General features: G+C 39.2%; 1 protein-coding gene across 4 annotated transcripts; it reads right to left on the minus strand.

The window, feature by feature from the left end:
• Window positions 1-17,295: 17,295 nt before the first annotated feature.
• Window positions 17,296-26,583, minus strand: LOC149245052 (ran-binding protein 1 homolog c-like). Of its 4 annotated transcripts, XR_016266496.1 has the most exons (6): window positions 26,254-26,581; window positions 24,979-25,130; window positions 24,695-24,820; window positions 17,969-18,055; window positions 17,783-17,875; window positions 17,296-17,610 (listed from the first exon to the last, which is right to left on the minus strand). XR_016266496.1 is itself a non-coding variant. In XM_089457642.1 (5 exons), exons 1-4 carry the CDS (start codon window positions 26,427-26,429, stop codon window positions 17,808-17,810), a joined length of 522 nt encoding a protein of 173 aa, XP_089313768.1. In that variant the 5' UTR covers window positions 26,430-26,583; the 3' UTR covers window positions 17,296-17,610; window positions 17,783-17,807. The 4 variants fall into 4 exon arrangements, 3 of the variants coding, with proteins under 3 accessions (XP_089313768.1, XP_089313771.1, XP_089313769.1); XM_089457642.1 differs by lacking the exon at window positions 17,969-18,055 and having other exon boundaries at window positions 26,254-26,583; XM_089457645.1 differs by lacking the exons at window positions 17,783-17,875; window positions 17,969-18,055 and having other exon boundaries at window positions 26,254-26,582.
• Between the last annotated feature and the right edge of the window lie 244 nt (window positions 26,584-26,827).

Here is a 26,827-nt window from a genome sequence, read left to right on the forward strand (position 1 = left end):
TCAACACAGAAGAACTGCCACGGTCAACTTCCATCTCAAGCGAGCGAGGCACCAGCGAGATCGAGGGTTCACCTTTCTCTTGGATGGCTAGATGCACGTGCATGGTATCAGTGGACTACTCTTTTGAGTAGATCTTATTATTTGTGTTCCTCCCATGTTTCGGGGACGAAACATGCTTAGGGGGGTGGAATGTTATATACCTAGGGGGGATAATATCGGGTACCAAGGGAGGTACCCAAGGTAATAATGTAATAATGGGATGGGCCATAGTAATAAATAAGGTGGTTAACCCATGTCATGTAAGGGACCACAAGTAGTTAATAATAATGTAAAGGGCCCATGGTATTAGTTGATGGTATGAGGAAACCATGGTAATAATGCATGGTATTGTATGTATGAGGCCTATATAGAGGCTAGAGACTCCACATGGAGAGATATGAAGAGAAGTATTATTGTATGAACAGGCATATGGCTTGTGGAGTGTTCTCCTTCCTTAAGGAGTGAATGTATGGTGTTGCCCTACCTTAAGGGTCTTGATATCAATAAAGTGAATCATTTCTATATTTGGATCTTATTATTCTTGGGTTTATTTCTGTTATCATATATTTCTGGGTTAGATATACAACACTATCAACAATCCCACACTTGTCACACTCACACCAGTTATCTAGCAAACTCACAAACACTAACAGCACCACTCAATCCAAGAATTTACTAACTAGCCAACTAGCAGCAAAGCATAGCAATGGTGATAGTTTAAATAGGAGAAGGAGTCTCCATGAAAGATGGAAGAGAGAGCTTATCCCTAAGGAAGGTAGCACAATTGATGGAACTGCCGTACCAGAGAAAGAAGGGCAACACAACCTATGCCAACAACCAGGTCTGGAGACATCTAGAAGGCCAATTGTTGGAACGAATTCGCCCAATCTAGATCATCGCAAGTGCATAACATATCCTTAGCGCTGACATCGCTAGTGAGCAATGTAGCCAGTCAGATCATCACTAAAGATAATAAGTCTCCTCGCGCTGGAGCATGAAATCGGTCCGTCGCAGGAATCAGGCTGGACTATTTACAAGCATTTTTCATCATGTGTATTAAGCCCAGAGTCGCGATGAGGCAAAAAGCTTTAGGAAAAGTGGGTCACTTGGCAGCACAAGAGAGAATTTGTTCAATATGAGCATGTTTGACTTGGACACATGACATAGTAGAAGGACTGGGGTGAAGGCAGTGACAAATTACTGGTTAACACCTCTGATCTGGAATACCTGGTCAATGGGATCCCAAGCATTGAGAAGATACTGCAACAAACTGATATGTTGTCTCATGCTAGATATGCGGAAAAACTTCAATAAACCACAGTTTCTTAATGCATCCACTGTGCCCTGGTCATGTAAAGCAATCATATCCTCCTCTTCATGTTCTCGTTCATGCCATGTGACAACCATCTTGATCCAACAAATATCTGAAATGCAAACAATAGATGAGTTGGGATCCAATTTTGAGAAAAAACAGGTAAAAAATTGATGAAAAACACTGCATAAAGTTGTCTTTCTGCGCCCATTGCACCCTACCTTTGAGCAAGGTGAGATGCATACTGACTGGCTTGTGGGTAGCTTAGTATGCATCACACCTTTTGATACAAGCTAGGTGCGATGATTGAGGAACGAAATCTTTAAACCCCAGGGGCTTAGAAAAGTGAAAAAACTTGCCGAGAATTGAGAAAAGAGGAAATGAAAATAAAGAGCTTGAGGATAGCCCCTACCTGGTCCTGACGGCGTGGAGAATGGTCCACAGAATCTCCCGAAATCGACTGGTGATATTTGAGGGGGAAAACCACTTCAGAGCTCCAAATCCCAAATTTGAAATGAAATGATGAAAATGAAATGTTAAAACTACTTTTTATGTTTACTGTTGATGTACTTCAAAGTGAAATTTTAGTTTTAGTTCATTTTTTGTCCATATATATGCATTTATAATCAATTTGATGGAGTTTTGAGCAAGTTGAACGACTAATGAAAGAATCTGATGTGCTAAACAGTGAATTGAACATCTTTGACCACCAAGCAAACTTTTTGTCTTCTTTTCAAGCTTTGATTCAAAAATGAAAAGAAAACTATAGAGTCCTCTTTAAACCCATTTCAGACTTGTTAAACATGAAAATATCATCAAGCGCTTGTCCTTTCCAGCTCATTAAAGTATTCGAAATGTCATCCCTCCTGTATTATTTTATCCCTTTTCAGACCTGAGGGATTACTTTACAAAAAAGAACTTATGGAGTGTTACACAGTAATTTGTCACCGTCCCTGTTACCCCTTCTCCCGCACCTTGGAGGACTTATCCCGAGACCTGTGAGAAGTGACATAACCGGAAAACACTTGCATTGTATCCCCTTGAGTATGTACTTCATATGCCCTGAAGATACCTTCTGTAAAATACCCATAAAAATAGCCCTTTTTCCATTGGCGTGGTTCCACTGTGTATCACTCGCGCCAATGGGGGAAATCCTACAAAGAGGGCGCGCCAGCTGGCGTTCTGTCTCAGAGTCGCACTCGCGCCAGCCCAGTTGGGTAAAGTTTTTAACGAACAAACTTACGAAGGTTCTTCCTAACCCATTCATGAACCGATTCCATCTTGAGTTAGTTCAGTTGGGCTTCAAATCTCCATAGAAGGGAAGTAGTTCTCCACTTCTCATGGAAGCTTCTTAGAGATAAAGCCAATCCCATGAATCTTGTGGATGACCCTAACTCCTTCTCCTCTATCTATAAAAGCTTGTCCTTTTGCCTTTGACAAGTTAGTCTCCAAGTTCCAAATTCTAAGTCCCAAAGTCTGAGAATTGCTAAGCTCATGCTACAAGAAGTCTTCTTCATTCCCATGAAGTTAAATCGAAAGTGAGGAGATTCTTGTCCAAGCAACCAAGGAGAGAGAGGCTTGTTCCCCATTCCCAACAAGCTTTGCAAGGCATGTGCTGCTGATCACCCAGCCAAAGGAGGATTTGACGTCAGAACTATGGTTGTATTCTTCTTTGTTTATCAATAATAGACGACTATCATTATGGTTCCACTCTTAATGTCTTTTGTAATGATGATTGAGTTATATCCTTTCTGACTAATATATAGTTGCATCTATTGGATTTTATGCTTGTGTTTGTGTCGTTCTTTGCATGTGCAAGTGTCTGTTCACGAGGATCGTGGGGATTGTGACCAGCCGGAGCGAAGGAACGGGAGCGACGACTCTTCTACAAATATTAGCGTTGGAATCCAGGTAGGCCCTCATCATCGGTCTTTGATTTGCAATTAGGAACCTGCGTGTTAGTGTTGTTTGATTGTTGCTAGACCCCATTTGGGCTAGTAGGGATCACCTCTGTCCGTAGAGGGGATTTACCTCCACAACATGGAGTTTTCTTTTCGTCCCTTTTCAAACTCTCTAAACATAAAAAGGACCGAGTTATCCTTGTCGTTAAACTCATTAAAACAATAGCGACAAAATTGTCCATCTAGACGAGACCGAGTTTCACTGTCGCTAGACTCGTTAAAGTATTAAATAGCGATAGGTTTGCCCGAAGGGCGAATTATAGAACAAGCATATGTTATCCTCCTCAAGCTTGACAAAAATAAAGAGGTACTGATGAATAATTTATGGTAGCAAGTCGCTCTTAAACATGACACTTTCACTTCATCTCCATAATTAAGTTGGGTTGGATTATTTTGTTCACCGGTCATCACACCATTGGTCTTTCATACCATCCATCTTTTGGGGTTAACGCTACCAATTCATCTCAGTGTCACCGATGTTGAGGAGGTAAATCCCCTCTGGGGACAAAGGTGATCCCTACTAGCCCAGACCGGGTCTAGCAACAATCATGCAATGCTACAGTGCAAGTTCCTAATTGCAAATTAATAGACCAGTGATGAAGGTCTACTTGGATTCCAACGCTAGTGCTTGTAGAAGAGGTGGTGCTCTCATTCCTTTGCTCCACTAGATCACAATCCCCACGATCTCCGCGAATGGACACCTGCACATACAAGAAACGATGCAAACATAAACATAAAATCCAACATATGCAACTATATATCAGTCAGAAAGGATATAACTCATCATCATCACAAATAACAATAAGAGTGGAACCATAACCAATAGTCGTTCATTAAAAATTCATCTAAGAAGAATACAACCAAAGTTCTGATGCTAGATTCTCCTTTGGCTGGGTAGTCAGCAGCACATGGTCTTGCAAAGCTTGTTGGGAATAGGGACAAGCCTCTCTCTCTTTGGTTATTGGACAAGAATCTCCTTGCTTGGATTTGGCCTTGTGGGAATTAAGAAGGCTCTTGCAGCATGAAGCTCTTGGAAACTTGACAATTCTCAATCTCTGGAACTATGGAACTAGCTTTGCCAAGGAAAATGGACAAGCTTTTATAGATGGAGGAAGGGGAGTTGGGATCATCCACAAGAATCATGGGATTGGCCATATCATCAAGGAAGCTTCCATGAGAGGTGGAAAACCACTTGCTCTCTATGGAAATCCATAGCCAACCCAACCAATTCAAGATAGATTCAGTCCAGGAATTTGTTAGGATGAAACTTCTGCCATTTGTTTGTTAAAAAACACCACCGATTATGGTTGGCGCGGGTGTGACTCTGTGATAGAGCGCCAACTGGCGTGCCCTATTTGGAGGATTTCCCCCATTGGCGCGAGGGCTGCAATATGGAACCGCACCAATGGAAAAAGGGATTTTTTTTAGGGTTTTTTAGTAGGAGATGTCTTCAAGGCAAACAAATCTCATGTTTAGGGGAATGCAATGAAAGTGTTTGTAGGCCATGTCACTTCTCATAGGTCCCGGAATGAGTCCTCCAAGATGCGGGAGAGGGGTAGCAGGGACGATGACAAATTGTTGTGTAACAGATGCCCCCTAAAGCATGAGCCCCGAGAGAGAGAGGGGTGAAATGCTTTATGAGAACATGTCCAACCGAAAACACTGCCGCTGGAAAACCTGCATGGAGAAGTACAATTGATATCTCAAATACATGATATATGTGGTATGGGCGCAGCCATCCATAGCAGAGTACACAATAATCTAGATCCAAGGTATGGGCGCAGCCATCCAGTGAGGATCGATAAATAGACTCAGGCATGGTCACAGCCATCCAGTGAATGAGTCATGTAATAATCATAATAATCCACAAAATCGCAGCCTGGACCCCAATAGACAAAATCCAGGGTCTTGCGCTCCATCTCGATCCGAACAAAGTACAAGTTCAAGCATGCGAATATAGGAGTCGAAGTCGAACATGCAGGAACATCGTCTGATTACCAGCCAATGGTGAAAGTTGTTAACAAACGCGAGAGGTACCACCAATAATGACAATGGCCCTCAAGGTACTATAGGTACAATCTACGGTGTGTGAATCCATGAGCCGGCATCGAACACCTGTAGAATCATTTGATCAGAGGCCAATGATGAAAGCCTCGCGTTGAACGCGAAGAACCTGCCATTGAGGCATGTAGGCTCCAAGGCACCAGAAGGGAGTCTCTAGATCAACTTCCTGGATAATGAGCTGAAGTCGACAGGAAGTGACCTTGATCGAAGGTGGGCCATAGTGTTTCCCACATCATCGACACGAGACAGAGGAATATAAGGTTGTTGTGAATCAGGATTATGTGAGTTATCAGAGGGAGGTTGTTATTTCGCAGAGGTCAACTTCTCTTGAACATATCGGCAGCACGACAGTGGACTTGGCAGTATTTGACATCAATCGATCAGAGGTCATGGCGACAAGGCAAAGAGCAGATGAGAGGTCAAACGGGATCACCCAAACCCATGGAGGCAAGTGAAAAACAAGATGAGATGTCCCCACCCAGACACGAATGCAGACAAGTGCCATGTTCAAGAGCGACATACTGCCGACACGACAATGATTGTGGTTCTATTTTCCCCACCATTTCTGGCGAGTACCCCTGTTATTTTTATCAACAAGCTTGATGGGGATAGAATATGCTTGTAAAGTGTCATTTCGACGGAATCCAATGTCATCAAATTTTAACGAGTCTGACAGAGGAAGAAATCGGCGTCTTTTCATGTTTAGAGAGTTTGAAAAGACAGCAGAAAAGTAAACTCCAGGGGTGTCCTTTTTCGTAAAGTTGTGTCTCTCAAGCCCGAAAAAGTAGAAAACAATGCTCGAAAGAACCGCCCGACCATTACAATCGAGGAGTACTTTTCATGATTAGTGACTTCGACCTGAAAAAGTAAAAAAGCGATCGAAATCGCATCGTTTCGTAACCATTAATGAGCCTGAAACGACAAGGCCCCGACAATCTTTTCGTCTTTACACGGTCGGAAAAGAGTTTAAAGACAACTGCCTCTTATTTACGTTTAGTGAGTCAAGAGGAATAACTCGGCGATCTTTTCACATTTAGAGAGTCAAAAAAGAGCTGAAAGATGACTCCAGAATGACTTTTTCGTGTATTTACCGAGTCCGAAAAAGTATAAAATACAACTCATTTCACCGTCTAAGTCACATAAAAACCTGTCGCTGCACAAAAACAAGTGTAAAACACATTTTCGACAAAAATATATTAAAATATTCATTAAAAAATGACTTTTAAGACCTATTTTGAGTTGAAAAAGCTATAAGTATGTCAAAATGGTAAAAGAAAAATTACTTTTTACTTTTTACCTCATTGAAGAGCAGCAGTGGTTCATTTGGTGGCAAACTTCGGGCGGCGATTGTGACATATCCGTGCGACCATTTAGAGCTCCGTCAGTTCCAGGTAAGAGGCGCTTCCTCATACTCCATTTTAGTCCATTTTTTAATGGTTTTCTTGTCCTCATTCGATCTCTGTGGGAGGACTTTGAAAAATTAGGGCCGCGCCCATTGGCGCGGGTATTGGGCACGAACCCGTGCCAATGGGCCTTTATACTCCAAAGGCCCGCGCCAATGGCCGAAGCGCATTTTTCTTTTGAATTTCAAATTTTCAAGTGATTTAAATGCATTTTGAGCCTACCAGAGATCTAATCAAGGTTTGTTTGACCATGTGGATGCAGGAAACCGAACAAAATGGTGGTCCAGTGGAAAGAAAGGGAGCATGACAGTGTGGATGAATTGGCCATGGAAGACGAAGCTTGCATGGTGTTGATGCCCCAAAAATCGTTGTATCAACATTGGGGGATAACCACCCGGTCCAGACCTTAATACAGCTCCTTTTCCGTTTGGAATGGTGGCTCCGACTGGGGATAATGGGACCAGTTTCCCAGTAATGAATAAAAAGGGTGGATGAATGATTGATTGTCTAATTTAATGATAGGCGAATAACTTAATCTATCAGCAAAAATAAAAGAACTACTACTAATCCCAGGAACTATTGTACTTTGAGATGTAGCGCTTGATGATCAATGTCTATTGACAGGCATATAGATGACTTTATCTAATAGACATGGACATTTATTCATTCAAGGATTACTTTGCTTAAATAGTTAAACAAAGTGATTAACATAATATTGCTACACTTATCATTTATATCATCGATACATATATGATCAAAAGAAAAGCATACTATAAACATCCAATAGTGGAGGGAATAAAGAATGCTGTTAAAACACATACATATATCTGATAATAGCAAAGGTGATCAAATGACAATTCATATAAAAAGAATGAATTCAGACATAGATAATAGTACCATATGAGCTGCTAGTCACTCCCAATATCAATCGCTATTTGAGATTCTTCTTCCCACGCAGAAATACTTTCAAACAAAGACAGTAGTGCACATTTGCATAAAAGCTTCTTTGTCAAAATCATAATAATTGGTCCAGTTTTATAAAAGAATATGCCTGAAGTATAGTAGTGCAACTTCAGGCTTTAAGTCATGTACAAAACTTACGACCCCTTCCAAATACAATGAAAGGGTCTATAAATACTTAATTAAGCTAACTATCTATGAAACTGAAATCCTACTTAATTGGTATCAATTGATCTTGAATATCTCCTTCTCAGCAATCTGGCAGTCGGCGGCATGAATCATCATGTAGGTTGTTTGCCTTTAAACCTGAGCTGACATATTGCAAGCATTGGCTCCACTTCGGGCGGTCTGTTGAGGCGAGAGTTGAGTTGGGCGGCATAAGTGGAATCCCGAATATCGGGAATAATATACTCGATTGCATCTGTAAGGCATTTGAGGGCGGCTCTCTGACTGTGTGGTTTGACTAAGAAGAACCAATAGGCGTCCCATGTTAAACTGTTAATTCCTGCGATTAATCTCCCATTTTTCTCTAGTTCCGGATAACATGACTGCTCCAATGTTTTCACCGGTGTCAATTTACCTGGAGTGCATTGGGAAATCATGTTAGACAAGTAGAGAGTATTATTAACCAATTCAACCAAATTACTTGTGGTTGATTTGCATCTTGAAATTGCCCTCTCTGCTTTCATTAACTAGGACTGCCATTCTGTAAATAATATTTCCTAATGTGATTCTAAAATCTTTGGTAAATTAGTCGCCTGTCCCTGATCGGTATCTTGCCACTCAAGAAAATCAGTTAATGTTTCATCGGCTTGATCCAAGTCTGTTCTAGCTTTTTTTTATTTTTTACTTATTGATGTCATCAAATCGCATAATGGTTCCACCTGGGCGATTTGTTGACATAAAAGCTTGATCTGTGTTATTAATGCCTTATTTATCTATAATGCTTCTACTTTGAATTCGGCTATCTGTGGAAGACTCTTTGTTTTCTCTAGCTGGGCTGATAGTTGAGCAATCTGCTCATCTTTTGACTTCAGCATTTGTTCATTCACTGCCTTCAGTTGTGCCAATGCCTCAGACAACTCTTTCTGCTTTTGGACTGCGCTGTGATCAATCCTCTGTTTCTCTTCCTGCAATTGTTGAGTTAATTGATTATTTATTTGCTGTTGTGTTAACAATTGTCGTTCTACCTGCTCCGCCTTCTGCTGTGCTTCTGATAGTTGTGCTTGCAATAAAAAGATCTCCTGGTCTTTTTTTTTTAATAAAAGACTCACCTCTGATGCCTTATCTATTGTTGCTGCCGAATAGGCTCCAGCATATTGTGATAGTTTTGTTAGGTCGTCAGAGGGGTCAAATTCCTCCTTCCAAACCACATTGCCCGTCACCGTTTGTTCTAGGAATAGGGAAGGTTGATCAGTCCTTCTCCTCTTCCTCTGTCGTTTCACCACAGCTTTGTGTCTTGGGCTATAGAAGACATCCAAGGGAGGAATTTCTTCTATTTGCAAAATAATCTGATCGGAGGGATCCTTTGGGATTATCTCTACTTCATTCGAATTGGGTAGGCCGCTGGTTCCACTTTGAACCTGTTTTGAAGTGGTCTCCTGTGTGTCTGCCGCTTTTGATGTCTCAGTATCTGTTAGCGCTTGAATTTGGCCTCAGGCTGAAGAAGGCAAAATCCAAGGCAACATCAAACCACTTAGCCTCGTAGCTAGCCCTACGAGGACAGGAGAGGGCTCTCTCCGGGTCTATCTCGGCAAAAGGTCTTCAAAGGGCTGAGATGACCAATAAAGAACATTGATTTTAGGCTAGTAAACTGATAGGGAAAGTTTGATTTCAAATTTTTAGGGTTTTGTTGGAAAACTGAGCACGACAATTTTGGGTGCGGGGATGAGACACAGTTTTTGCAAAGGTCTTTTTGGGGCAAGGTAGGAGATTGTCTTGATGCCTTTGAAGGAAGTGAATGGATAGGTATGACTGGTGAGGAGCTAAGGAGAGCAAGAAACCATCAAGAGTTCTCCTTAAACATATGAAAACATAGATATTAAGCAAACTTAAAGGCAGAGCATAGAAACCATGAATTCTACCTTAACACTTCATTTACTTAATTTGCAGAAGAGAAGAGTAGGAAAATGATACACATAACAAACTTACAAGTACATGAGAGAAACACATCATCAACACAAATCACCACAGGAATCCCAAATAGTGTTGCAAAACCCTGGTCTTTCCTTTGCCAAAATTGCAGAGATACAAAGAGTAATACAGTCTAAGCTTATCCCTCAAGAGTCCAACCATGAAAATGACTAAGAAAATACATAATATAGGCAAGCTAACACATTCCCTTGCCTCTAGGGGTCGAGCTCATCATCCTAGGAGTTGTTTCAACCAATTCTAAACTGAGCACTACAATCTAGGCAATCAAAACAACTTGCCTCTATAAGTTAGGAAACCAATTCATTCATTAATTTTTTGCTATTTTATGAATGAATCTTCTATAATAGGTAAAAAAGTGTCATTTCATCCTGAAAATACATTAGTTACATCAAAGAGGGTGAAAAATTCCATGAAAAGTCAAAACTAGTCAAAAGTTGCGTTGTCCTGAGCTGTAGATGAAAAACTGGCAAATTTCCCTGATGCGTAGCGCTCCATTTCTCAACGCATAGCGCGCCTTTGAGCCAACTTTTGGGGCACTTCCCGACATCCAAATGAGGCTCAAGTGGGCTTGTTGGAAAGGTCTAGATGTCTACTCTCCATCCCAAGTCGAATTTCTCAATTTGGTGCCCATTTGCCCCTTCAAAAATGCAATCTCCCAAGACTGCTTCCTGTGTGTCCAAAAAGTGGCAGAAGGTCATTTTTTGCTTGTTTTTTGACCTTTTGGGGGCCCAAACCTCAATGAAATGTCTTGGAAGTGGCTGAGAAAGTGTAATTTGTCATGAAAAATCCAAAAATGCAGAGTTTTTGTGAAATGGACCTCCCCATCTTCAGGGTAGCGCGCGGCGCGCTACGCGCTGAGGGCAAAAACCTGTTTTTAGCAAAAAAAATTCAAAATTGACCAAAATTGCTCCAAATTTTCTGAATTTTGAGCTGGGGGTGTATCATTGAGCACCATGCTCCTTCAAGGAGGATTCAGCCAAAATCTGAAATGGATCGGGCCTTTTTCTCCATTTTAGTGCCTTGGCCAATCGTCCTTTGAGTACCTTCATTTTCGCTTTGCACACATGCATGCGAGCCCAATAATGATTCTTCATGTGGCGGAGCATATCTTTATCCCTGTTTGCCTTGGCTAGCAACTTCTCTAAATGAGTGTTCACCCGAATGAGCATAGACCCTTGCTCAATAGGTGTCAAATCACCGGGTCTCTTGCAAGCCAAGTTCCGGTCTTCTCGGATCCTCCGCAACTCATCAAGAGTGTGTTCATCCTCTAACTGTTTGTTGCGCTGCTCTAAGTAGTTGATTGTCCAATTTGCCATTTCCAACTTCTGCTGCAACAAGTGATTTTCAGCCTTTTGTTGTTGAATGATCTCCTTTAGCTCCGAGCTAGGAGAACTGATGTCAAAGTCAATAATGTCTATGTCCGGATCACCTGATGGCCCCTCATCAATCATGGGCTGCTTGCCTCTCTCCTGTACCTGTGTTTCTGTCGAAAGCGAGGCCCCTTCCACCTGATGTGGAGATAACACTCGTTGTGCATATGCAAATAAGGCCCTGTGGCCTCTCTGATATGTAACACATGCTGGAGTGCTAACATGCTCGGGCTCTGGAATGTGAAACTGATGTGAAGGCCCTCCCTCATCATGGACAATCTCAGGGGGTGGCTGTGGCACTGTGAAGAAGTCGCGAGAGATGAAATCCTCCCAAGCAATACCCTGCTGTGCCAACTGATGCATCACTATGATCTTGATCAGTGCATAATGATATATACTCTTGTGTTGCTGTGCGGGGTTCTTCCTTTGCACTAAGGGCACCATCTTCTCTATATTTCGGCAAATGAAAAATGGAATGTTCATCATTCGTACCCGGGTGAAATACATCAACAAACGGATATGGTACGAATATAAACATGAAAATCTGCCCTCACAAGTGAAATAGCGCATAATGAGCCTCATCAAGGGTGCATACTCATCCCTTAGGAATCTGAAGGGAAAAACAGCAGTTAGGTGTCTCATACACCCGGGTTTGATATATGGTTGATAATGAAATCTGTCTAGCTACTGGCGCTTGTTCCACTCCTCCCCAACATTTGGTATCCCGGTGGCTTGAGCAACAATTTTGGGTGATAGGGTGAAATCCACTCCTGCAAGGTTCACATGACCATTGTGTAAATGTAGGACAAACAAGCGGACTAGTTCTCTGTGATGTTGAATTTGTGAGATCCGCTCACAATATCCAAAACATGATTGGTACTGAAAACAGTTCATTGCAAGTGGACAAGCTTGCAAATGAGCCAAAGAAGTGGGCTCCTCCCTGACATTCCGACCACCTTTACCACCCTTATGATGCCTCCTTGGCACTTCTACCTCCGGTGTTGAATCACTGTCATAACTCTGCTCATAATCTGATTCGGTTTCTGACATGGTTTTGAAGGCAAGATGGCTGAAATGTATTGCTGACTTTGCACCCAATTAACTGCTGTTTGACTTTTTCAAATGCTGTCACCAAGGGGATATAAATACAAGGGGATTGTTAGGGATAGGGGAACATGAGGGAATTAGGGACAATAAACAAAAATAAGGAATTTAGGGATGGCAACATGGGCAATCATAATATTGTGGGACTTTAAGGTGAAGTAGGGTTTGGGAATTTAGTAGGGTTTAGGGATTTTAGAGAGGAAGATTATAAAATTTTATGGGAAAATTTGAAGGAGAATGTTGGTGAAGATGAGGGAAAAGAGGGATCAAAAATGGGCAACCTTGGACAGCAAAATATTTTGAAACCCTAGCACCACTAAGTCTTTAAATCTTCCACAACAATGTAGGGTTTTAACTTCTCATTTTCATGGCATTTTAACATATTAATTTCTCATTTATTTTGCAAAACCAAAACTAGCCATGGAGGAGAGGCCTACCTGAGATTTGCTTGAGAGAAAAGAGGATTTGGTAGCTTGCTGGCAGTTTATTGGGCGAAAAACCCAACGCGTAGCACACCTTGCCCAACGCGTAGCGCCCCTCTGGTGCGTAGCGCCTGAACAAAATTACACTGAGAAAATCGCGTTGATGCGTAGCGCGCCCCTGATGCGTAGCGCGCCCCTGACGCGTAGCGCGCCCACCCTGATGCGTAGCGCGCCCCTGAAACTGCCCAATTTGCTCAATGACTCTTGAAATCGCCTTTGCAAGGATTCACTTGGCTTGTGAGAGGCAAATGAGTTTCTAATGAAGAGTGATGTGCTTTTATAGGCTCCCTTTAGATTTTTTATTTGCTCAAAACCCACTTTATAATGTTTGAGTATTAACACTTTTTGAATTAATTGGCTCTGACTTCTGGTTTCCTTTTTTTTTGAAAAAAAAAATTGGTTGAAATGATGATTTCTTCTAAAAAATTTTGCAGGGATGGCTTCTAAGATGCTTTGGCAAAGGAGACCAAGGCTGCACTTCAACATTTGAAGAATTTGAAATTTTGACAATTTTTACAAAAACGAGATAATGACCTTTGTTTTTCAAAAACAGAGTTTTGAAAACAAGGTGATAATTTAACTGTACAATAGTGAGAATTATTGAAATGATGTTTTATGAAGGACATCCCTCTAGCCTACTGGTCCTTTATGACCTCTCAAGACAAAAAATTGACTCAACCCTAGACCTAAGACTTCGAAATTTAAAACAAGATGAATGACCCTTTGAAGATTTTATTTACTTAAACAAACCTGAACCAGCAGTGCCAAACAGGAGGGGAATAAAAGACACAAACTCCTCTACCAGAGTTATGGCATGCCTAATGGAATGCAACATGATCACACTGATGGGACACCTAATCATGAAATGCAAAGAGCTTTGATCTCTGGTGGAGGGCTACTAGACCGACTCTAACATTGGCTCCAATGGGGATGGTAGCTCCTTGGAGATGCCAAGAACCTCAGACCTCTGGGAGAGTAGATCAGTGCGTTGAACCATTGGGCGATGGAGTCATTATTTACTCATTTGACACAAACTTTGACAGTTTTGGTGACTGCAAATTTGACTGAAAATTGGACACAACTTTGACCCAAACTAACTCAATTTTGGACAGAAAATGAACTGATAAAACCAACTTGACAAACCTCAAACCAACCAATCTTCATCTTCAGAATTATAGCCTTCACCGCGGGCCCCAGACTGAGGATGAAAGATCAGTACACACATGCGATAAAACAGAAGTAAAACGGTATATACAATGATGATGACAAGAGCAGAAAATGCTCAGACATGGTACCTTTTTAGCAGCCGACCATTGACCGACCCTCCGGGATAATCATCTCCGTTCATTTCCTTGAGAAGAAAAGCATTTTGGCCACGATATGCTGCGATCTTGTAGGGACCCTTCCATAAATTGTCAAATTTGCCATGCTTCCCTTTGTCTTCATTCCGAGCATCCCACCTCAAAACCACATCATCTATTTGGAAGTCATCTGGTTTTGCTTTCCTGTCATAAATCTTCTTTATGCACTCTTGCAACTTGAGAGTATTGTGAATAACTTCCTCCCGTGTCTGTTGTAAATGAATCATTTGATTAATCCGCCTCTGCATGGGATCTTCCTCATTACCAGCTTCTTGAAGCAATTTGATCACCGGAATAGCAAGCGAAGTAGGAAACACTGCGTCTGTCCCGTACACCAACTCAAAAGGAGACATGCCAATTGACTTTTTCTGACTTACCCTATCAGCCCACAGTGCATTCACTAACTTTTTATGCCAGCTCTTCTTATTGATTTCCAGCAACTTTTTAATGATATTTACCAAGGACTTATTTGAAGATTCTGCCAACCCATTTCCTTGTGGATGATAGGCGGTAGAATGCCCCAAGCTGATATTGTATTTGTAGCAAAAGTCTACCATTCTCTTTGATTTGAATGCTGCTGCATTATCTGTAATTAACTTACTTGGACAGCCAAAACGTGACAGTATATTATTTTCAAGGAAAGAAATAATTACCGCATCCGTGGCCTGCCGGGTGGGAATGGCTTCAATCCATTTTGTGAAGTAATCTGTAGCTGTCAATATCCATCTATGTTGTCCTGACGATGGTGGATGAATTTCGCCGATAAAATCCAAGCCCCACTGCTGAAATGGTGCACTGACTTCAATTGGTTTGAGAGGCAATGGCTGTAATTTATGTTTCCCTTGAAAAATTTGGCACTCATGACAATTCTTGACAGCTTTATATACATCTGAAAACAATGAAGACCAATAAAAACCTGCCCTTAGGATCTTATTTGCTGTAGTCTTCCAAAACAAATGGCCCCCGCAGTCACCTTTATGAAAATCTTCCACAACTGTTTTGGCTTCCTCCTCGACCAAACAATTCAGCAATATTCCACCGGGGTCTTTCCAATATAGTGCAGATTTGAGGATGCAAAACTTGGCTGCTTTCAACTTCAATGTCCTAGTTTTATTTCGAGGCATCTCGGGAGGTGAAGAAAAATTTTGAAGTACATATATAATATCAGCATACCAAGGAGAAGAAACAAAGATGTCAGATACACACTACAACAAAACCAGTGATTTGCGCCAGATTTAGCGCCAGATTTTAGTGCATTTTTTTTGTAATTGTGATGAGCAACCTGGTGCTAAATCTGGCTCTATTGTACAATTTTTAAAGCGTCCTTTTTTGCACCTGATTTTGCATCCTTTTTCACGCTAGATTTTGCATCATTTTTTACACCAAACTATGCATCATTTTTTGCGTCAAATTTTGAACCAAGATTTGCATCTTATTTTATGACAGGTTTTTCTTCTAGTTTTGTGTCATTTTTTGCATCTATTTTTCATTCTCTTTTGCTTCCTATTTTGTGTCATTCTTTGCTTCCATTTTTGCACCATCATTTGCATCAAGTTTACATTGTATTTTGAATCCAATTTAACGTCTTTTTATGCATCCATTTTGTGTCAATTTTTGCATCTAGTCTTACGCCAGGTTTTGTATCTAGTCTTACACTAGTTTTTGCTTCTATTTTTGCACCAGCTTTGGTGCCTATCTTTGCACCATGTGTTGAATTTGATTTAGCACCAAATTTTGCATCCATTTTTGTGCCCAATTTGCATCTTTTTTTGGACCATTTTTTACATCCACATTTACGTTTGATTTGTCTCCATTTTTCCCATCTCATTTTGCACCATATTTTGCGTCATTTGTTTCATCCAATTTTGCATCATTTTTAACACCATCTCTTGCATCTAATGTTACATCATTTTGAGCATCCAAATTTGCATTTATATTTGCATCTTATGTTGAGTCATGTGTTGTGTCCACCTTTGCATCTTATTTTGTGTCTAATGGTACATTCAATTTAGAGTCATTTTTTACGTCTACTTTTGTATTTGTTTTTGCACCAAGTTTTGCACCCAATTTTAAGCTATTTTATGCCCCTTTTTGCACCATTTTTTTGTGTCTACTTGTGTCCAATGTTGCACCATTATTTACACAGACTTTTTCATCCAATTTTGCATTTTTTTGGTGTCTAGTTTTACATCGTTTTCACCATCCAAATTTGCATCCTTTTTTGCCTCATTTTGTGTCCACATTTGCATATAATTTTGTGTCTGAGTTCAAGCCTAAATTTGCAGGTGATTAGGAATCATTTGTTACATCCAATATGGCATCCTTGGTTTCACCTTTTTTCAGCCCCATTTTGCATCTTGTTTTATGTCTTTTCTTACATCTTTTTTTTTTTCCTTTTTTGCACCCAAGTTTGCATCCCAAATTTACACCATTATTTGCATCATCATTTGGCATATTAATTTGTAACGTTTTTTTCTTCTTTTTAACGCTCAACTTTGCATCTTATTTTGCATCTAGTTGTTGTCTTTTTTTGCATATAATTTGGTGCCCATTTATGTGTCCTTGTTTTTGCCCAATTTGATATCCTTTTGTATGCCATGTTTTGTTCCCTTCTTTGTGTCAACTATTGCACAATTTTTCACTTCTAATTTAAAACACTTTGTATGTCAATTGTTTGCATTTTGTATTAATTCCTAGTTTAACATCCAATTTTACTTTCAATTTTGCATCCATGGTTACATCCGCATTTGACTTCTTATATAGAGTATATTTTTCTTTACATATATGACCCCCTTTATAGATTCATAGTGAAATATATGATAGTTTCTAAATATCATTAAAGCAGATATCACAATTCAAAATCATTTGTAAAGAAATTTAAGAGAAATTGACAACATCCATCCAAAAAAATAACAATGTGTCATTAACAATTTTCAAAACATGTATAAAATAGCAACATAATACTAATAAAATCAGTATTATTTTTAATCAAAACAAGTAAAATTCAAATATGATTAACAAATCAACATATTTGAATATCGTTATTCTACGATAAATTAACAACATACATAAATCAAACTCATCGTATGATTACAAAATCAAAATGTCTCATTGATATAGGGTAAATTCACAACACCCATCTAAACATAACAATGTCATTCTACACAATAATTTCTTCATAAAAAACAATGCATGTGCATGCCTAGCTACCACCACCAAGATCATCCTCATGATCATCTTGACCATCCTCATTACTCTGATCCACATCATCACCAACACCGCAACTATCATCATCATCTCCTCCTTCACCACCATCATCCTCATCCTCATCCTCATCATCTCCTGATATATGTTGAACATAATTTGGATCATCGTCTTGGCAATCATTACCTATAGCATTCTGACAAAAAAAATCAATATTACATGTTAGTATTAATTACATAACACAACACATGTTTTTGTTATACAATGTTAACCATAAAATGAGGTAAGATATAATATCTAATAGTACTAAAAAATAAAATGAAAATATGGTTTAAAAGTATATTGGAAACCCAACTAAGATTACATACCATAGAGTCCATCCAAACAACAAATTCAACCCATCTCTTTTGCTGCAGCACCTCCTTTTCCAAATGATTTGGAGGTCTTCCATATTTTAGTTCCTATCAATCAGTAAATAGGGAGAAATTAGATAACAATGACTTTCTTCTAGTACAAAATTTATTAAAAAAATATCACATGTTTAATATACTTACAAAGGTTGTTATCAGTGCTTTTAAACCTTTCTGGCCACTACGATGAGTGACTTTTGTCTTGGTTAACCTCGCCTTGGATGCCTTGTCCTTAAACATAAACCAATTCAATTTATTTTCACACAAATACATGTCTAAGATACTTATAAGTATTAATGCATTCTAAATAATGTTTAATGAAAAATTCAATACCTGAATGCTCTCATTGCCGGCTTTTCTTTGTGCATCCAACTTCTCATACGATTTTACAAGTTCTTTCCATACTTTAAAAGGTATGTCAATAGGTCTTTGTTTCAGTATTTGATCTTGAGGTATTTTTTTAATTTTTCTTGTTTGGTTAAAAATTTTGGTTAAAAAAAACCGAACAAGTAATTCACATCAATGGCATGGGGACTCTATGGATATATGTAAAAAAATGGCTATAAAGAAAACATCCAAAAAACATATGAGCTCTCCCTTTGATGGTCACTTGGGGCATATGGCTGGAAAGGAACAACTCCATTTTCGAAAATCAAGGACAATCCTTTCTCAAAGTCCTTCCTAATATTTGCTCCAAATGTCATAAAATGAAAAACAAAATTCAAACGTCATCCTTAAACATCTCCCTTAAATATAACGTTGGACCATAAATTCTTCACTTTTATTGTTATCGGCTCTGGAATGATTTTTCTATATGCAATTATATAATGAAATATGTGTGCACTAATGAAAAAACATTGAGTTTCATTTTTCATAATCACAAACAATGAAAAAAGAATCACACGTAACTAGCATCATTTTGGAAATTTTATATTTATTAAAAATCTTTAACATGTTTTCCTCCCATATCTCATAAAAAGGTGTGAAATTTTTTATATACTCTCCAATAAGCACTACAACAAAACCAGCGATTTGGAGGTTTTACACTAAGTTTTTCAACATCGAGCTTACTAGGGCTTGCACCACCGGGATTATTAGTAAGAATCTCATGAGGTTTGCATAGCCATGATTATTAGAATCAAAATAGTAGGATTTGCACTACAAAACAGTTCATAGAGCTTTCCTGCTGGGGAGAAAATCACAAGTTCAACTTCTGCAGTGCAGAGCACCGAGAGCTCGTAAGCTTTCTTCAGCAATCCACCTATGTTTGGAAAATGTAGCCTGCCTACTGGCGATGTTCTCAATCCTCTTCCTCTGCATCTTTCCCCTCACTATTCTTGTATGTCCTCTTTCGTTTTTCCCTCCAAACAAACCCTCTCAAATTGAGAAAACAGAACAACTCACTCGATGAGAATCTGAATCCAATTATCGCTTCTAACAATAACCCAATACGATACCAGAAGTGATTACACAAAACCTCATTGACTCTTCATTTGTTTGGAAAAGAGCCAAGCATATACTTCTGATGAGGGTTTCCGTCTCAAGTCTGGCTCGCAGGACGTCGCTTAGTCAATTGCGAGAAAAGTTTTCCACCTGCCTGTCACATACGGTTTGTCACACTATATATTAAAATAAGGTTGATCATACTAACAATAAGGTTGTATAGTTTAAAAGGAGGGCTCTCCTGACTGCATTTGGTTGGTTTATAGAAAAGATTGTTGGAATGTGTAATGTGAATGCTCTGCTAACTGTTTTTTAAGCATTTGGAAGTATTAAAACCCCCTAGGATAATTAATGTAAACCTGTTAATTAATGTGTAAAGATGGCTATTGTCCTTGGGCTACCTTAGCTGTTCGTGTTTAGTGATCTGTGGTATTATGACTCCTCAAGTCACTATTAAACCATGAGAACCATGCCCAGGCAGACTAGTGTGACATTGTGGATGAGAACCAAAACTAGACTCCTATAACCTCCTTTTTCATCCTTTAAATTGCAGAATTAATTGACTGTTCTAGTAATCGTTCTTGAGCACCTGAAGATGTGCACCCTAAATAATAAGAATAATACCCTGTAACATATGAATAGTCCATCCTGTGCATGTAGGATATGCACATGAGGTCCAATAAAATCACTAACCAGAATACCAGGTGTTATTAAAGCCTCTACAGGGTAATTGCAATAGTTCTTCATTTCTTATTACAAGAGTTTCCAATAGATAGGTTTTGAAACAGCTAAATTAGTTCCATAGACATTGGTTACATAAAATTACAAGTTCCAATGCTCGAGGAGAAGTCTTAGCTTACCCATAATCTCCCTACATATACTTGTACAAAATTTGTATTGATCCCACCATATCAGAAGGCCATATACTCTGCCCATTGTTTTCTTCTATCTTTTGTGTTTTTTCAAATATACCATTTCAATTGCTTCACTTGACAACTTTGTTTATTAGACAAACACAATGTCAGGCTTGTCAAATATTAGCTTCTTTTTATAGAGCTCTACCCTTATTTTCTGGCTTACCTCTTCTAGTATTCGAGGTTACGATCTTCATGACATTGTAAAAGAGAAAAAAACGTTTTATTGACTTCTGGTGTTGGAATTGTAGCATCATGCTTTGTTACCTAAAGCCTTCACAACCTTTTTAGATGTTTGGGGCCTTTCGAGTCCTAACAAGGATTTTTCCGACTGCTTCCAAGTTCCGTCTGCACAATCCTTGATAGACTTATTTGTTTTTTAGTTATCTGGGTGAACGATAATCCCATTCACATGGTTTTTCATGCTTCTGCTAAATTGTCATCCACAAGTGATGTTTTCCACCAAGAAAAGCATGTGTTATTTTGGGCTTGATGATTAGGCATGGAATAAGGGGCACCGGTTCAGCCTCTCTTCTCGATGCATATTCTGGTAAGAAAATGGGACAAATTTTCTTGTGAATGAAAATTGCAATCCCTGTAGTCTTGAAAATGCAAACCTTGACTATAATGGGGCCTCTAGCTGGAAATAGGGCAATATGTGTTCTCCTTATGCAACATCGACATATCAGTGATTTTCAGTTTGCCCGATTCTCAGGTGGGTGATATGAATTCCTTGTATATGGCTGTTGACAATCAAGTGACCCTTGCATGTTTACCCCCCATGATGTACATTCAGTTGTAACCTAGCTTGGAGATTAAGCTAATCCAGATCCACATGTTTTTAGCATACATTTGCTAAAGAACCTTTCAACTTGTAGATAATTCACTGTATCTCATCCACATGTAGTCAACTTACTGAAGATTAATTAACTTGCACATTCTCTTGTTGAAGAGAATTTGTGCTCGTCCATGCATGAGCTAGATTGGAAATATTCTGGAAAGCTCCTAGTAGTCTCTGTCCATGCATTCTGATTTCTGTCTCATGAAGGTGTCAGATCTGCGTTAGCTATCCAAGACTTCGGTTCATCCTTTGACTTTGTTAAATTCAAACTTCATCTTATAATTTTTAATACTATGTATTGGGAAGTGTTCTCTCTCTGATCTGATTTGTGCAAGACTAAGAAACAGCTATGAGAAATTACTAATTAGCCTAAGGTCACAGCTAATTACTCCTCTGTTTGGACTGTCATTTCTCCAGTCAGGAGGGTGTCCCTCGTGTTCATGCACTTTCAGCACTTGGAAGCATATGCTTGGTCAATATGAGTGATCAGCACAGAAAGTAATTTTCATTGATATATGTGTAAGCATCCAAGGACACAAGAAACTTATAAGATCAAATAATATGCAAAATCCCAGTCCACGACCACCAAATATGAAAGAAGAAAAGATGGTTGTGCACTTTTAAGTGATAAAAAATCTTCAAAGTACAGGCACTTAGGTCATTCACACTACTGCAACATACAACATTGTTCAACCATCGAATTTGGAGAGCTGTAAAGAAACTGCATGGTCAAACTCCATCACTGTATTAGTCAAAAGATTGTTTGCATCATGGAGATAAAATATGAGAATGATTGCAATAGTATGCACTGCACAGAGATGTAGGCAGCAATGAGAGAAAGGAAGGATGGAAGAGAACGTTGACTGCTCACTGAGAAAACTCTAGAAAATAATGCCATTCAGTGTTCTCTTATAGCTCCCCAAATTCCCAAAGGTGGGTGGCCTATTCATGCAAAATCTAACTGTTGTTGAGTGGCTGAAGTGAGGAAAATGCTGCAAAATTGCCCGATAACAACCATAAATATGGCTTCCACTAAACCATTGTAATAAGTGGCTTGATCTCTTCATAAGTAAACAAAAACTCATGCAATCAGCTAGAATTCCATTACTAACTAATTTGTCTCAACAAATAAGAATTCCAAATCAGCTTTCTTGTTCAATAATAAAGTTCCATCTCACATGTAAAGTTGCAAACTAATCAACGGGGTCAACTTTGTCAAAAATACAAAATAAACATTTCCCAAACTTCAAGTTTTCCAAATTTAACAAAGAGGAATTTTAAAATCACCCAAATTAAGTTAGGCAGCTCCTTTGCACCTCCTTTCTAAAAATGGTGCCAAGCCGCCCACTGAAAATAGAACTGGAGTCATGAAAAACCACTTTTAGCTAACTACCATATGTACCGAAGGAAGGGCACCTAGGGTATTCCTGATAGGATTTCCTTATACCTCATAGGCAAACAACCATTGTCCCTTCTATAGATGAGCAGAATAAGTGCTTGGTTCTCTACACTAAATAAAGACAAAGTATAGTACTTATTGCTGACAAAATAGGATTTAAATCGTGGTTCAATTGCTTGACATTCAGCTGGTCACAGAATTGTAGAGTGCATAATCATAAGTGATGTTGCGAGCCTCATTGCTCAAAGTCTAAGGGTCTTGCGAGCCATAATCACAGCCATGTATGGCATATCTTGTGATTATGGCATTTTATGAGGTCAATTCTTGTGAAGACATTTCAGTTTATAATAAATTTTGAACCTCAACAGAGTTTTGGCAAGACCTGGCTGAGCTAGGACATCAACAACACAGCTGATATGAATGACATAATCTAGCCTCAAGAGGGAGCCTCTTTTGTTTCATCACTCTAACAATCTATGAAGTGGTGGAAAGCATAAAAACTTCCCCTTGAATATGACACCTAAACTGAGTACAAATCCTAAATGATGCAGCCCTTGGTGCATGTCTCTCAAAGTATCGATATTTCAAATGTTGAAAGCTCTTGTGCCCATTTGATATGCATTCGATTGTAGTCCCCCTGAAGAAAGAATCTTATAAAGGCGAGGCCATGGCCAATATGTTAGCCATATCCATTGGAGTTGCCATTGCTTGACAACTTTAGTGTGATCAGTCCCACCATGATTCACATGGGCTTCTACTCAACACTGGCTGTTGCTATTGTAAGAGTCTTCAAGCTCGTTGAACCCATAGTATTGATAAGTGTATTCTTTGGGTCTCTGGTTTTCAAATTTTGCCTATGTTTTCCTCTTAGTATCATTATTTCAAATGCTGAAAGCTCTAATTCCCATTGCTGTGTATTTGATTGTGGTTTCCCTGAAGAAAGAAGCTTATAAAGGTGAGCCCGAGGCCAAGATGAATGCATGGGAGGTGATTCTCCAGTTAAGTGCAGTTGCATGTGAGACTACCCAATTGGTTCTCATACAAATTCCACGAACATCAAAAGGGATTAAGTTGAATCCCATCACATCTTTGTTGCTCCTTGTTGCCTTGTTTTTCTCAGCACCCCCTGGGCCTTAGTAGAATACCCATTTCTGATAATCAGGGTCTCTTCCTTTGATTTGGATTACATGACATTTCTGTTTGTGCCTTGGCTCTTAATCTTGCAGTGTTTCTTTTGATAGGAAAGACTTCAGCCTTGACTATGAATGTTGCTGGTCTTGTCAAGGACTGGCTGCTCATAACATAATCTTTGTCTATAATAAATGAAAAGGTTACAGTCATAAACTTGAGTGGGTGTGGACTGGCTTTTCTGGCTGTCTGTTACTATAATCATTTGAAACTTCAAGCTCTCAAGTCCAATGACAACCAACCAAAGTACCTCAGCAGTGCAGCTGATGCCAATGATGAAGGAGAAGGTTTGATAATGACGAGTGGGAGATTCTCAATCAGAGATTCAGAACCAGTAGAGAAAAATCAAACTCAAGCTTCAGGATTAGGTATTTAGATCATTAATATTGTCTTGTGCTAGAGATTACTGTTCTTGGATTGGCTCCTCTATGCCCAGATCTATTTGCAGGGAACAGGCCAGTCATTCACAGTGAAGAAGATAATGACAAGATTAGTGTATAATGATGGACAGGATGGTGCCATGGTGCCAACCTAAATCTCAAGTAAGGAGACATTTGTTCATCAATTTGTCAAGAAGCATGGCCTACAATTCAATTGCTCTAAGCCTATCACTTCTTCCACCTGTCAAATAAATTGTTTCCTGTTTGTTTAGTTGACTATGGTTCTGATAAATATACTATTGTTTGATGTAAAAAGACAAAACAAAACAAAAAATATGGAAAGTTGTGACCCCATTTTCTAACTACAAATTGAAATCGGATTACCATAGTGACCACCTCTGCTTATTGGAATCAAAAAGGGGGTGGGTTATGCACAATCCTCCGTATCATTTGCTATTACCAGAGATAATTAAAGCCACCCTAAACTCAAGTCTTAACTATGCTGATAGGGTGTTTGGGGAGGGGGATCCCTTACCAACCCACTATAATCTGCGCAAAAGCATCCTAAGAACATATGCAAAATCAACCCTTCAATGAAATGATCCAAGAATATAGGTACTCAAACATTGATTTTATCAAAGAAAAATACAAGACAGAAAGAAAAGATCATAACAAGGATTAGAAGAGTCTAAGAACAGTGCTCACTGTCTACAGAGCCAAGACGAATGCAGAAGAGTTCTTCCTTCAGTTCCCCATCTGAGAAATCAGTTGCATGCCAGACCCAAGTTTTATCACTACCTGCGTGCTCCTGAAGTGACATTGGGGAATGAACTGCAAGGCAAAAAAAAAAAAAAAAACATAATCCAGATAATAAGGATCAACACAAATTCTCGGCACAGAAAGCCTCTTAAAACTTGGACGTAAGATAAGCTATTACAATATCAGGGGGGAAATTACACAAAAAAAAACAAACAAACAAATTTACATACTTAAATGGTTTGCACATATTTTCAATGTCTTGGATTGCCTCATGACCATCCGAACCTTTGTAGTATCCTTGTGCTTAAGAAACTTTACTGTTCCTACACCACGCTCCTTCCATTGATTCCCATCCTTGTCAAACCTGTACAGCTTCGCCTTCCTGCAAGGTCAAACATATAAAAAAGAATGGGAATATTAATAAACAATGAAACTGCATTAGGATCATTTTAAGAGCCCATGACATCCATTAGAAGTAACGTCCGCAATATCCCACCATATCAAATGCATTCAAAGATAAATTACCAACGACCTATTAAAAACACAGGAGATATTCCTTAACATTACCGAAAAGGATCCCACAAAAAAGCTCAATAATAACATCAAACATGTAAGAATACAAATCATCAACTATTTAATAACAAAAGAATGCTCATCCCATACATCCCCATAAAGTACAGAAATGATCAACAGCCTGTTCAAAACATCATAGAAAGTCAACGAAAACAGTTGACAGAAGACCAAAACAGACATATGCCTGAATCATACCACCTCACAACATAAAAAGACAAATCACCCTAATGCCAATAACCAAAAGATAGATTATCAAATAGGCCCAATTCAGTATTCAATGGCTAATCCAAAAACCAAAAAATACGAAACCCCGTATGCTTAACAATAACAAATGACCATCACACCCCCCACTAAACCAGAATAATAGAGAAACCATCATAGATTCTTCAAAGACATTGAAAAAAGGATGGCCTATAGTTCAACAAAATATACAAAGACTCGTCAAAATACAAAACCCCCAATGATAACAAATAAACCATCAAATGCATCCCCGAAAAAATCTTCATCGGCAGCCTATCAACATAGGAAAACAATTATTACAGACCATAATGAGATCAAAAAATGTTGATCAAAATATCAATGGGACATCAAAACAACAAGAAACTCACAAAATACACAGAAAAGCAAAACCCTAATTACCCAATAAAACAAACCATAGCCCGCTAAATGCATCTACCATAGAGTTTCTTCAGCACCCCATTGAAATGACAAATCCGATCATCATCAACAGGCGAACAAAACATCGAGAACCCGATAAAAACAGATCTTACTAAAAAGGAGAAAAATTAGAAGTAAATAACTGCTCAAATGCATCTTCCTTATAGTCAAGGTCCCATTTATGTGCACAGGAAAAGGGCCACCGAAGAGGCCATGAAAACAACTTTCAACTGAGAAAACAAAATCATGAAATAGCCATGGATTAAGAAATTTACATGTCAAGAAGGACATCCTCCTCTTCTTCGCCCGTGGTGACAGTAACCTCCTCAAGCTTAACAATGGGTGCAACCTGAGCTCCAGTGTCCTCTTCCTTTCCGGCATCATCCTCGTTCTCTCTCGAATCGTCATCTACTGCCCGTGTAAGAACAGGATCCTCCTGAGTTCCAGCCATCCCAATACCAGATAGTGCACAGAGGGAGGGCTCGAATGAAATCGATGGATCCAAAATATGCCAGAAACTCGCCCAATATCAGACACGAATGCGAAACCCCGAGGATTTTGGACAAAGGATTTAATTGTGCAAAAATGCTTCGAAGGCAAAGGGCAATGAGGTCGACGGAGAGAAAACACTCTATATAAGGGTTTTTGAGGACGATGGAGAGAAAACACTCTATATAAGGGTTTTGAAGAGGGAAGGCCGGTAGCTGTTAAAGATTGAGAGTAAAAGTAGCATCGTTAAAGATAATATAATAAATTATTACAGGGATGGTTGGGGGGTTTCAAAGGGAGAGAAGGCCATGGAATAACCCCTAAATCATCTCCAACATGAGAGGCCTACTTCATTCATGT

This window comes from Pinus tabuliformis, chromosome 7 (genome assembly GCF_031772625.1).
Source record: "Pinus tabuliformis cultivar Carrire ecotype Pingquan chromosome 7, CPIR1, whole genome shotgun sequence".
NCBI lineage: Eukaryota > Viridiplantae > Streptophyta > Pinopsida > Pinales > Pinaceae > Pinus > Pinus tabuliformis.

Coding starts and splice junctions, on each gene's coding strand:
- LOC149245052 (XM_089457642.1), bottom strand. CDS start 26,429: ATGGCTGGAACTCAGGAGGATCCTGTTCTTACACGGGCAGTAGATGAC. Junction 25,131..26,253: donor GAGGATGTCCTTCTTGACAT/GTAAATTTCTTA, acceptor TTGACCTTGCAG/GAAGGCGAAGCTGTACAGGT. Junction 24,821..24,978: donor AATATGTGCAAACCATTTAA/GTATGTAAATTT, acceptor TTTGCCTTGCAG/TTCATTCCCCAATGTCACTT.